Here is a 13,699-nt window from a genome sequence, read left to right on the forward strand (position 1 = left end):
AACTGTTATCACTAATTTTACAAAGGTTTTAAATCACTTTTATAGTTTTACTATGAAAACTTCATGGACCAGATTAATTAGGGTACTAGATTAAAAGTTAAAACAAACCAACAAACAACTACCACAGCAATCTATAGAAAGAATAACACCAAAATTTTATAGATACCTGTAATTTTTTTGCAGTTAGTCTTCCAGAAATCATTCCCTTATCATTATTTTGCTTTTTATGTTCATTGATTACTCCAATAATTCTCTGCTCCAGTTTACTGTTAATTACCACCTATCACAGAAATGGGTACATGGAAAATAAAATGAAATTAATTCAGGTTGCACAGTAGAGTTTCTTTTACCACAAAATTCAGATTTATACATAAAAACCAAAATACAGCTACTAATGTAGTCAGCTATGTATGTGACAGCACTCTTAATACCTTATAGAAAGAGAGCAGAATCATATGATAAAACAATGGCAACATGATCTCTAAAATGTGGAAAGAAAATCCTTTTATCCTAACCAAAAAAATGGCACCTTTAAGGTCTTTAAGGTATAAATATTAGCCCAGGGACATGCCTTGAAATAAATGAAGAGGATATTTTTAAAAAAAAAAACAGGCCACAGTCAATTATTTTAATAAAATGTAAAAAATCTAAAGTCATTTGTTTCCAAAATCTTCCCTTATCCCAATCACATTTGCCAAGTTGCTCTCATCTCCTTTCATGATATATTTCCCACATAACAAGTCTGGAAGAAGAAATGTGTTCAAATTTTTTCTAAGATTTCCCCTGAACACAAAGCAGCAGAAATAAGATGGTGACAAGGGCAGTTAATGGTGACTGGATGGAAGTGGAAAACATGAGTCTGCATCAGCCCTGCCATTTATCAGACCCTGTTCTTTTTTAAGTTTCAGTTTTTCCACAGGGTGTTACAGAGAGATGGCAATACTTGAAATTACCTACCCCTGGCATTCTGCCATGAGAAAAACACTTTAAAACAATGAAGCATCATGGAAACTGATGAAAAGAAAAGCAGCTGGTATTCATTTTAGTCTATTGCTTGCCATTAGTTCCTCCCTTAATTTGTTACAGGTAATGAATTATTATTGTGCTGCTTTTCTACTGGATTCCTTACATCTCTATAATTTTTTGTAGGTGTTCCACTTGCTTCACATTTCAAATATTATTTCATATAATTCTCATAACAATCTTGTTATGCAAGGTGATGTATTATTACAATTTTATAAATGAGTAAACAAACTTACTGCCTGGACTAAGGTTCAATAAATTTACTTTGTCAAAGACATAACTGAAGTCAGATAAATTTTTCATTTTTTTCCTCCTGTATTGCCTTAAGACAATTCAGATTCCTATAGGGCACTGGTTCGTAATCATAGGTTGAAATCCTATTAAGGTCATCATTGATCTATAGAACCTCTGAGGATTCCTAGGAAAGACTTAAAGAAGAAATTATGAAGGGAATGTCCTGTCATACATATAAAAGATGTGAAAATACTCTCTTCAAGGATTCAACAATGTATTCCTGCTGGGAGTATCTCCTAGGTACAGATAACTCCTTTAATATGTAATAAATGGTTTCATAAAGTGCTGCAGACAAAAATAGTTCAGCAACTAGTAAAGGGCTGGAGATTAGGAGTTGAACCAGTATTTGAAAACTTTCCGCCTTTGTAGAATTCACTAGAGTGCTATGTTGGTACACAGCTTTTGAAAAATCCAATGTCACCTTAATATCACAGTCAGGAATTGGTATAGGATTGAGTAGAAAGTTTAAAGAACACAAAGAATACATTACTATATTTCACTAATGAGTTTTGAAAGGTAAAATTATTAAAATGATTCCAATATTTCATGTGAAATATTGAAAATTTGCTACTCACTTTCAAGATAGATTTATCCAGATTTGAAGGTGTACCAAAATCAGTTGCTGAATTAAAACTGTAAATTTTTGGACCTGTACATAACAAATAACACAAAAAGAATGATTAATACCCCTAAATGTATTTTATTCAATTCTTCCAAAGAAGATTAATAAATGCCAAACATTTCTGTTTGGGGACTGTGCATTTTCCAACTCTTTACATAACCTAAATCAATTTCAACTTCTAATCTAAGAGCTAATTAGTAACATTCTATGAATTAACATTTTTCTATCAATAACCAATAAGTTCACTTTTAAAATACGCTGAATCATATGTGCAATCTTATTCATTTCTTAATGAAGATTATTTTAATCAGAATACTGTCTTCCTATGGCTCAAGTAAGACTTAGGTGGTAGGTAGCAGGGAAAGAAGCAGAAGTCAAAGATGAGAGAGCAAAGAAGTCAAGAAGTAGGAAATGTTAACTATCTCATTTCATTTCTGACTTCTGTTGCTATGACAATCACTACTAAGCCACTAACAATGAGGCTAAGGTATATGTGTTTGGAAAAGGCAGAAAAATTGGAATCCTGGAATAATAAAAGGCTTAAATTCTCTACCCCCACCAAACTTTGAAATAGGAAAGATCAAGAAGAATTATTTTTATTTTCTTTTGTAGAGAAACACTCAAAGTTTAAACCAATAGTTCATTATAATTTTAAGGATCACAGATTTCCTCAAGTAACATTTTGATCTGAAAACACTAGCTAATATAAACAATTTTCAAATTGTTACAAATCAAACATCTGAGAGTTTGAATTGTTTATTATGCCTATTTGAACAGTTTATTATATTTCTAGGAACCCTTTTGGATCTATGCCTTTAGTGATACACAAAGACTCAGAAGCATTTTTAATAGTCTAAATACTATAATTGTCATAATCCTATGAGGCACTCTATTTAGATGGAATGAGTCTGAGCTAAACTCTGACTCTAATATGATTTGTCATATAGTTTGTTAGAAAAATGGCTGAAGCAGATCAAAGTCAGGGAAAACTTCATAACAGATAATTACAGTTCTCCACCAATAGTGATCATAATATCCCTTTTGCTATTTATTACAGGCAGCATAAAGTCTATTTCTATGTCCTAATACATGGGATCCTATCACCTAATCCAGAACTCAAGAAGCCTCTCCAAAATCTACTCAGAGATTTTCTAGTTCAGTCATTTCTAGAATGCTTGCTCTGGTCCCAATAATTTCTGCTATTTCCATCTCCCCTCCCCAAAAGTTGCAAAGGAATGATATAAAGTGTATATAATTAGTAATCATATTACCCCACTTAAATTATTTGTATGACATTTCTATGTAGATTACATGTCTCTATGTTGACTATTCTAATGAGTACCAGATCTTTTATCTCCAACTGTTTACATGACAACTCCATCTTGATATACATTGGCAACTAAAATCCAATGTCTAAAAACAAGCCCATTATGTTTCCCACTAAATCTGACCTTACTTTTCTATTTCTGTCTGTAACACTGTTTTCCTGGTCTCCCACATTCAAAACTCCTCAACCCCCCCTCACCTCTCATATCCAAGCAGTTACCAGGTCCTACCTTGACAATATAAACAAAACCCTCTCTTTCTTTTTCTTATTTTTCTTGTAACTATCCTAAAACTGACTCTCTACTCTTTATCTATAATACAATATCTTCCTTTTCAGGTCTTCCCATCTCTTCTGCTCCCTCTCATGCTGCTGTGAGAAAAATCTTTTTGCATAGATCCAATTGTACTACTACTCTTGGACTAAAAGATTTTTAGTGGTTCACCACTGACTATTGAATAAAGAAAAATTTTAAATTCTCTACTTGGTATCAAGGAACTACATAATCTAACACCACCATCTTTCCAACCTTCTTTCATATTACTACCCTCCAATAAAGCTAAGCAACTCTGCCATTCTGAAAACATACTGTGCTTTTCAGTCACCATGCCTTTGTTCAGGCTGTTCTTTCTGCCTGGAGAAAAAACATGTTCTCCCTTTCTTTCTTCATTTGTTGAATTCCTATCCATCCTTTAAAGTCCAACTCAAAGACTGCCTTCTCCAAGAAAGCTTCTTTGATCCCCCTTGGCTAGTAGTAACCTCTCTCCCTTAAGACATCACAAAGCACTTTGTTTTGTAACTCTCCAGAGCACCTACTATGTAATATTGCATATTTTGTCTATTAGTACTGACATCCCATTTTCAAATTAAATTGTAAGTTCTCTAACAGTGAAGGTCCTATCTTATCTAAACTTTTTTTTTTTAATTTTCTGCAGTATCCAGCACAGTGCTCTGTGCAAAGCAGGCAATAAAGATTTATTTAAAAATGTGTAATCTTTGCAAACTTTATATATGTGACATATAAAGTATATCCTTTATGATTGATCAATGGTCATTTATGCATGAGGTTGAGCACCAAGATCTTGGTCAGGACCTTAAACTCCTATCATAGTAAAGTCTACGAGAAAAATCAGAATTAATTTAAATCACTTTAAATCATATTACCTTTTCCAGGAATAAAACCTTTTATACATTTAAAAATACCTTTATTAAACTTATTAGAGTTGAATAAGCAATATTTAAAATAGCAAAAAATGGAAACTTCTTCTATTTACCTTTATTCACTGATTGAACAATCATTTATGAAATATCTACTACATGTAATGTAAAAACATAAATCTGCAAGGTAAGAAAAATAATCTTCCACTCAAGGAGCTTATAATATAGTAGGGAGAGAAAAAGTGTTTATTTTGGTCCAGACTTTTATGTGGGGAACTCCTTAGGGTAGAAGGAATTGCCTACCAATGCAAATCAGAAACTCCTTTTAAGTTATAGTTTTAAATTTCTATGGGACACTGAAAAATATAATACAAACTAGCATCTAAGTATCTGAGAGTAATATGAATCTCATATAATGAATAAACAATCACTTCCAGAGATGACACCTGACATTGAAAAATGTTAACAGGTAGAGTTAGCATGAACAAAGATGTGGAGATAAAAAAAACAATGTGTGCCTGTGGAAGGAGGGACAAATATCTGGTTTGAGAATAGAGTCTATGTGAGGGAGTTCTGTAGGATAAAACTGGAAAGGTAGGGTCATGGTAAATGTGGACAGTCTCTAATATTATTCTAAAGAATTTTTATTTGGTAAGCAATGGACAAATAGTGAAGGTTAAGTAACAGTGAACTGTTATTAAATTCATATACTAGGAAGAACAAGCTAAAAACAGTGTGTAGGATTCAATTTACTAAGCATTTACCAAATACCTACTCTGGGTCAGGCATTGTTAAATGCTAAGGATGAAGTGACAAAAACAAAAACAAACAAATCCTGACTATTAAAAAGAAGATCATATGCTGCTGTGACCTTGTCCTCCATCAACACTGACATCATAAATGATACCAGAAGGCAAAGAAAATTCAGCTAAAGGAAGTTCAACGTTTCTTGAGAAGATAATAGAGTTATATAACTTATGGAATTCCAGGTTACCTCAATTTGCAATGCTCATGTGGGCATAAAGACTTTTAGGATGAAGATAATTTTGGCCTATGAAACAAACATCTATTAAAAAGAGAAACATCTTTTAGAAAGCATCTTGGATTTATGCTAATAAAATGTCTATACCTTTTAACTCAGAGATTCTACAATTAGGTTTATTTCCCCAAGGAGGTCATTGCTAAGACATTCCCTTATACATCAAAATATTTATATCACCATTTTTCAATACGGCAAATAATGGGAAACAAAGTAGATACTCATTTGGGGAATGATTGAACAGCTTGTCATAAAAAGAAATAAGGGAATATTACTGTATTAGAATACATATACAATAACTACAGTAATGTAAATGAAAAAAAAAAAAACCCAATATAAAACAAGAAAAAGCAAATGTTGCAAAAGTATAAATAGGTATAGCCCCAAAGAAGAGACATGAGAAGATATTGTCACCTTGTTCTTCTTCAAAATGTGTAGGTCCATGGGTCTGGTACGTTGCATATATTTTCAGACTTTGGGGATGTATTGATTGGTTTTTAATTTCTTTTTCTATTAAAAAAAAAGTTTTATTGATGGTTTTCTAGGAGGAAAAAAATGTAGGGGTACTAGAAGAAATTCTGGAGATGTAAAGAAAAAAAGCAATAAAAACTTGTTTTTGAAAATGGGGGAAGTAGAGATCAATTGTATTAAAGACTTAACAAGAGACAGTAGAATATAGTAGATAAACTAATCAAGAAAAATCTATTAATCTAGATACTGAGCTAAGAACAAACTATTCAACAAAAATTGCTGGGATCAAACTACAATCTGAAAGAAAAATAGATATAGCCCCAAATCTTAGACCATATAAGCAAGTTTCAAATGAATGTCTGATTTGGACATAAAGGATAATATTATAAACAAATTAGGGGACAAAAAAATAAACTGTCTTTCAGAACTGTGGATAGGGGATGTTTTGAGTATACCTTCTTTTTCCTACATTTACTAGACTCTCCCATGTGACACTGAGCATTTTCACCCAGACCTGTTTCTTCATGCCTGGAGCACTTTTCCCCTCATCTCTACTTCCTAGCTTCCTTGAAGTCTCAGCTAAAACTGAGCACATTCTGCAAGTCCTTTCCAGGCTACTATAATTTCCATACCTCTTCTCCCCTCAATCTACCTCCAAATTCTCTTATTATCTATGTTACTCGAACATAGCTATTTGAATAGTGTCTCCCTATGAGTTCCCTGAGAGAAGAGACTGGGATCTCTCTCCCCCCTTCTTTGTATCCTTTGCACTTAGCACACTGGCTGGCACATAGCAGAAACTTAATGAAGGTTAGCTGATTGACATAGTCTCAGAGGTCATTAAGTCCAACCTCACATTTTGCAGATAAAGAAACTTAATCTCAGAAAAACAAAATCATCTCAACTTACAGGTTTTATGAGGGGAAAGAGTAAGTAATATTTAACTTTATTGCTGCCCAAAATCAACTTCAGTGTTCCACCCACAGTGAACGCTTAATTTCGTCATAATAGCGTTGTTGCTGAATTTCATCATAACAATTTAACACGGGAGAGGCCCATATATATAAATTATCCTAACATAAGATAATATGCACGGCAATATAGAACTGAGAGTTGTTGGGTTGAGGAAAAGTGATCGTTTCTGGCTGGAGCAATCAAGAAATCCCTAAAGGAGATGATTACACCTTGAATAATGGGTAGGAATCTGATAAGCAAAGGTGGTGGTGGAGAGCACTTCTGACAGCTTGAAAGATACAACCTCGGTAAAACACAAGGTATGTTTGCAGAACACGACATAATTTTCTCATTCGAGTATAGGATATGTGTAGAAAAGTAATTCAGGACATAAGTATGAGCCAGACTATAGAGAATTTTGCACACAGATGAAAGGAATTTTGAATTAATTCTGTCAGTAATGGGGAGCCAGTGAAGATTTCTGGGCAAAGGGCCATGATCAAAGTTTGTGCCCGATAAACTGAAAGGAGAGATTATAGAGAAACAAGTTAGGAAGGCTTGTGTTTTCACCGATGAGAATACAACATGGTTGCAGTGAGGAAAAAAGAATAGGAATATATGTAGATGATGTTACAAAAGACTAGACAACATTTGGTGATAAATTATATTGGGGAAGTGGCAGATGTCAAAGATGATTCTTCATAAAAGGGCATAAAGAGACAGAGCTAGAATCCATCTTCTAATTCCCAGAGTCTCGTTAGTATTCGTTTTCTTATTGCATACTGCCTGCCTCTTTGTTGAATGAGCTGTGTTCAATCTTTACACAATCTTAGATCATTAAGAAAAAATTATTAGAAAGGTTTAGAAAGATGAATAACAGGTACCAACATCTAGATATTATAAAATTTTAATTTCCCTAAAAGAATTTGCTTGAGAACGTTTTCCTTGTTTCCAAATAAAACAATTCCTTTTACATTTATCAACATTAATGTTGTCTTCTCCTTCAAAAAGCAAATTTTTTTGTGCATTGATTTTGGTATGCTTACTAACATGCCATCTGCATGTGAAATACTTCCTTGTAGTAAAATACTGAAGTAATGAATAATGCCTCTTAAATTCTAAGATAGAACAATATTTTTAAAAGCAATACAAAAAAAAAGAAAATACAAACAAAGCAGATATATCAGGATACCAAGATAGATAATATTTAGAATTGTAAGCAGAATCAAATTGCTAAGAATTGTCAGTTCTCAGAATTTAACTTCTACAAGATTACAATACCTACTGTGCTAAATAAAAGCTTAGCTCTCTCTATTGTCTGAAAATGTTTTTTCTGATAATAAATGTTTTAATGCACAAGATCATAGACAAAAATTTCACTTTACTTCTGCTTACTTTTGGTGAATGGTAGAAAAGTAAATAGTCTTAGAATCTCTGTACATGTTTTCTACTTGTTCAAAAAAGAAAACTGCAACCAAAATAAAAATGTTATAACTATTCAATCCTTGAAAGCAACAGTAAACTGATAATGCTCATTTTCAACAAGGCTGCAGTACATACAGTTCTGAGTTAGAATACTGAACAACCCTCGTAAAAGAGAGCAGAAGGTGCCATGGATTTATTGTTAGAGAAGCCAATTTATAAGTACTTAATAAACACCTACTTTTTCACCCCGAAGCGGAGCTGACTAGCTATACAAGCAAACAACAATAGATCCCTAGTGGCAAGAAATTGAGTTTATATTCTAATAGAGTGAGAAATAACTATTTCTGCCACTTACTATGTGATATAGAGCAAGGCATCCCTCAGGAACTGAGTCTCCTCAATGGATCAGGTGGCCTTTGAGGTCCCTTCCAGCTCTAGATTTAGGATCCCACAACTAAAGTCCCTACAGTTTCCTTTGAGCTTTAAACCTACAATACTATAGGTCATAGACATATTTAAGGAATAAAAGGCACAATTATCAAGTCGGTCACGTTAAAGACACCATCAGCAGCTGTCATTTCTTCAATATGCACAAGAACAACAGTCTACATGGCTGAAAAATGATGTATCCCCTGGGCAGAATCTTTGCTATCATACACATTTTTTCCCATCACCCCAGGAAGGCGGTTTAATCGAGCTTTAGATGAATTCGGGTACCTGTAGGTTGTTTGTGGTTTGGGGATGTGGGGAGGGGAAGGGAAGGCAGTGTCAGAGAAAAGGGCTCAGCTATCCTTAAACAACTTTGTTAGCCAAGGCCTGGGGCGCAGCCCAGTCTTTGTGCCTTCTAACTACTCCGAGTAAAATAAGGACTTAGTTATTTACGTGATATCTCCCGAGTTAGGACGTAAGCTTTTAGAGACAAACCTCCCCGCCCCCCCCCCTTTTTTTTTTGCTTCATGACGCTGAGCACAATGCCTAGCATACAGCAGGCGCCTAATAAATGCTTTTTGACTGGTAATAGTGGGGCCTTTGCGAAAGGGCCATGCAAGCATACGGAGTGTATCCAATGCAAGGTGGAAACTCAGGAACCCGAGGGGAGCGCGGGGGCATGTTCCCGTGGGGCGGGGAGGGGAGGCGCGGGGGCAGGGGAGCACGGCGAGCGGCTGCAGGGGAGCACGGCGGGCGGAGCGGCGTCTCCGGGCCTGCCGGTACCTTGCTTGACGCGAGGCTCCTTGGCGGAGGCGGTGACCGGGGGCGGCCTGGGCACCGGCTTCTTGCCCGGGGCCTCTCCCGCTGCGCCGGATTCCGCGGCGGCTTTGGCCCTAGCGGCTGATACGGCAGCTCGCACCGCGCCGGCTCCCGGCGTCTTGTGCTTCTTGTTCTTCCCGCCCATGCTGCGGCTCCCACCGGGCCAGGAGAAGCGAGAGGCGGGGAGAGAAAAGCGCAGGGCACGGACACGCGCGAACGCTTCGCTTCGGCGGGCGCAGATGTTCTCAGTCCGCAGGCGCGGCACCGCCGCCCTCATCCGGGGCTTCCTTAGAGCCAAGGCCGGGAGCTGTCTCGGGATTGGTCCTGGCCGCGGCAGTCCCGCCCTTCTCTCCTCCCTCACCGCGTGCTACGTGTTCTCCCTCTTTCCTCTCCGGGCTGGAGACACTAAAAGAGACAAGAGAAAAAAAATTTCTGGTTCCCGCGTGAGCCCAGGCTTTCTTGTTCCCTCCCGGACACCGTGGCCCGGGATAGAACGCCCTCTTCGCTTAACTGCGGGGCATTGTGGGTCAGGGGAATTCGTCTGTACGGTTCGGAAACATGGCGGACGCGTTCGGGGACGAGCTCTTCAGCGTGTTCGAAGACGAGACACCGGCTCCCGGGGCTAAGAAAGGGAAAGGGGCAGCCGAGGCCGCTGGCAAGGCCAAGTAAGTAGCGGGAGCATGAGGCGGGCCAGGGTCGTTCTGTGGAGACGGGGTCCGGGCTTCCGGCGCTAACGAAAGCGCAGGCCGGGCCGGGGAGAAAGGCCGCTGGGGGAGCCAGGTCGGGGCTCAGAGAAAAGGCCAGGGCAAGAACCGTCCGTTTAGGAAGTTTTTGTCGGCAGCTCTTCCCCTGGCCCCGGGGACACCAAGAAAAGGGATGCTAAGAGGGTCTCTGGTCGGAGACCAAGGTCTAGAGAGCGGGGGAGAGGGGGGGAGGCGACCGAGAAAGGTCTCGTGCATGGAGCATGAAATTTCAGCTGCGGCTCGGAAGCCGCCGGGGATACTGGCGAGGTTGCGATGAGGAGTGAGTGCATTCCAGGAATGGGGAACGGCGGTTGCGAAAGCGGAGGCTCTTGTGGCACTAGGGGGGTCGCGTACCTGGAGGAGGGGAGGAGCGTGAGACAGTCCGGAAAGGTGGGAGAGCACTTCCGTCAAACGCGAGTTTTGTTACTGAACCTGGGGGTTAGGGTTAGATAAAAGGCAAAAGGAAAAGGAAAGGAGGCTGTGATTTATGGTAAGGGAACTTTTTAAAAAGAAAGTTTGGAGTCTTTTCATGACACACTTTCCTTGAATGAAATGTCACAAGAAGTATGAGAATAGTGTGGTTGAGAAGTCCATCTAGGTGTCCTGGTGATTGGGGACTTGGAGTTGGGAAGCCCTGATTCCTGCTTCAGTCATTTATAGTCTTGTGACCCCGGACCAGCCGCTTCACCTCTCAGCCTCAGTTTCCTTTTCTGTAAAATGGAGGTACTAATAGTACCTGTGTTTTAGGCTTGTGGTGGAGATCAAGGAATAATAGGAATAATGATGGTATTTATATATTGCTTTAAGATGCCAAGTCTTCTGTCCCGTTGTATTCTCACGATAACTCAGGGAGATGTTATCTATGGTTATCACTATTTTAAGCGACTTGCCTGCAGTCCCTGGCTAATAATGGCCTGATTTGAACTCAGGTCTTCCTGACTCCATGACCTATGTAATGCACCACCTAATAACATGTAGAGTTTTGTAAACCTAAATATCATTATATTATTTCTAGTAATTATCCTTTCTTTGCCACTTTTCATTTAACCACCTGTGTGACCTTAGTCAAGTCCCTTAACCCCTCAATGCAATGTCATGAAAGATAACAAAAATTTGGATTCACAAGAATTGTATTGAAAAATAGTTCTATTACTATTAGAACTATCCAATTGGAGTTTTTCCTAGGTATTAGCTTCCAAAATTTTTAAACAAGGAGATTTTTCTGAATAGTCTCTTAAGAATCTTTTTTAGTTTTAAATTATAGGATCCTCTTCCTTGTATCCATTAAGTGACTCTGCTGTTGATTCTGTCTCCTCAATATCTCTTGCATCTGTCTCATTTACTATATTAATGAAGATGTAGGTATTCATTTTCTCTTGCCCTGACTATCTCAGGAGCTTCTTTCTTGATCTTCTTAGAGCTACTATTCTTTCCCCCTCTTTAGTCATTCTTCATACAACTGCCAGATACATAGTCCTAAAACACAGGACTACCTTGTTATTCCTTAAATTTCAGTGGCTTTATGTTGCTTTTAGGACAGGAGTTCTTCACTTGAGGACTGAACGTCTCTCTCTCTCTCTCTTTTTAAATTTGATAACTATTTTTTTAAACTGGTTTCCCTTGTAATCACATTCATTTTATTTTATGTATTTAAAAACATTGTTTGGAAAGGGTTCCCTAAGGAGTTCATCAGGCTGTCAGAGTGAGCTATAATACAAAAAAATTTTAGAGCCCTTATTTTAGGATAAAGGACAAATTATTCTGGCATTTAAAGCCCCTTATAGTCTGGCTACAGCTTCTCTTCTCAGGCTGATCATAGCTATTTTCCTCATATATTCTGTGATCCAGCCAGGATGGCTTACTTTTTGTTCCTTGTATTTGATAATCCATCTCCCATGTCTGTGACAGTCTGCTTCCCAAGCCTTCAATACTCTCATTCCTTACCTCTGCCTCCTGAAGCTCTGAACTCCTTTCAAGGCTCAGTTTAAAAGCCTTCTTCAAGAGATTGTTCCAGTTCCCACTTGTTCATACCCATCAATCTTTCTTATTAATGTTTAGATGTCCTGTATCTTCTCACTTGTGAATATATTATATACTTCTAACTATGTGTTGTATTCCATCACATAATGAGGAATTTTGATTCTGAGTTATTCTAAGTTTTGGAAATACAAACCAAAAATGGCATAATCTTTTCCATTGAGGATCCTGTTCACAGAAAGGTGAATATACACAATAGATAAAGAAGGATTGAGGAGGGGGTATTTGCAGCTAATGAGACCAGGAAAGAGGTGGTGCTGGACTGAAAATTAGGAATTGAATGACTGGTAAGGAAAGGAAGTTCATTCTGGGCATGAAGGACAGCTAGTACAAAGGCTCAACGCTAGGACATGGAATATTCTATATAAAGAAGAGTAAGAAGACAGTCAACTTGGCTAAATGTAGTATATACAATGTAGTATATATGTATATACTGTAGTATATACGTATAAACTATACTACATATATAAATATAGTATATACAAAAAGAAAATATAATAAGGCTATATAAAAGCAGATTGAGGTCAAACTGTGAATACCTTTAACTTCCTCCCAAAAGGGAAGAAATTAGTTTGATGCTAGAAGTAATGAGCAGTAGAAATTTATTAGAAGTATGATAGAGGAGAGACAGGGAGAAAAAAAGAAAGATCGAGGAGAAATAGAGAGAGAAAAAGTTTAATGGGATGATAGGGTCTAATGAGAGGTTTTTTAAGAATGGGAAAGACTTTAGCATATTTATAGGTTTTAAAAGAAAAGCCAGTACAGCTAATAGACAGAAATTTGAAAATTAAAGGCAGAGAGGATTTATTAAGGGAGGAGAATCTTCTTATTTTCAGTAGTATTTATTTTACTTTTCCAAATACATGTAAAGTTTCAACATTTATTTTTTGTAAGACTGTGTTCTAAATTTTTCTCCTTTCTTCTCTTACCTCCCTACTTTCCAATACTGTGAGCAATCTGGTTAGATATGTATAATTCTTTTAAACATATTTCCATATTGTCATGTTCTGCAAGAAAAATCAGACCAATAGGGGGAAAAAACCACAAGAAAGAAAAAAATCACAATTTTTTAAAAAAAGTGAAATATGCTTTTATCCACATTCAGTCTCCCTAGTTCTCTCTCTGGTTGTGGATGACATTTTCCATCCCACTTCTAATGGGATTGCCTTGAATCACTGCATTCTTAAGAAGAGATATGTCCATCATATTTGATCATCACATAATTTTGTTGCTGTATACAATGTTCTCTATTCTGCTCACTTCACTAAGCATCAGTTCATGTAAGTTTTTCCTGGCTTTTCTTAAATCATTTCTTATAGAACAATAATATTCCATTACATTCATGTACCGTAACTTATTCA

General features: G+C 37.3%; 2 protein-coding genes across 6 annotated transcripts in view; one reads left to right on the forward strand and one right to left on the reverse strand.

The window, feature by feature from the left end:
* Positions 1 to 9,857, reverse strand: part of DHX29 (DExH-box helicase 29) — a 59,099-nt gene extending 49,242 nt beyond the window's left edge. For 2 of the 5 annotated variants that reach the window (XM_031965085.1, XM_031965076.1), the window contains exons 1-3: positions 9,523 to 9,855; positions 1,893 to 1,966; positions 167 to 280 (exon numbers count right to left, since the gene is read on the reverse strand). In XM_031965085.1, coding sequence (XP_031820945.1) covers positions 167 to 280; positions 1,893 to 1,966; positions 9,523 to 9,835 — 501 coding nt within the window. In that variant the 5' untranslated portion in view covers positions 9,836 to 9,855. Of the gene's footprint in view, positions 1 to 166; positions 281 to 1,892; positions 1,967 to 3,852; positions 4,210 to 5,874; positions 5,968 to 9,522 lie in introns of those variants that run through there. The other 3 variants (XM_031965103.1, XM_031965091.1, XM_031965099.1) reach the window with 3 other exon arrangements.
* A 175-nt stretch (positions 9,858 to 10,032) lies between these two features.
* The window catches only part of MTREX (Mtr4 exosome RNA helicase), an 86,394-nt gene continuing 82,727 nt past the window's right edge, over positions 10,033 to 13,699 (forward strand). The window contains exon 1 of the mRNA XM_012541030.3: positions 10,033 to 10,223. Coding sequence (XP_012396484.2) covers positions 10,117 to 10,223 — 107 coding nt within the window. The 5' untranslated portion in view covers positions 10,033 to 10,116. The remainder of the gene's footprint in view (positions 10,224 to 13,699) is intronic.

Source organism: Sarcophilus harrisii, chromosome 1, assembly GCF_902635505.1.
Source record: "Sarcophilus harrisii chromosome 1, mSarHar1.11, whole genome shotgun sequence".
Taxonomy (NCBI): domain Eukaryota; kingdom Metazoa; phylum Chordata; class Mammalia; order Dasyuromorphia; family Dasyuridae; genus Sarcophilus; species Sarcophilus harrisii.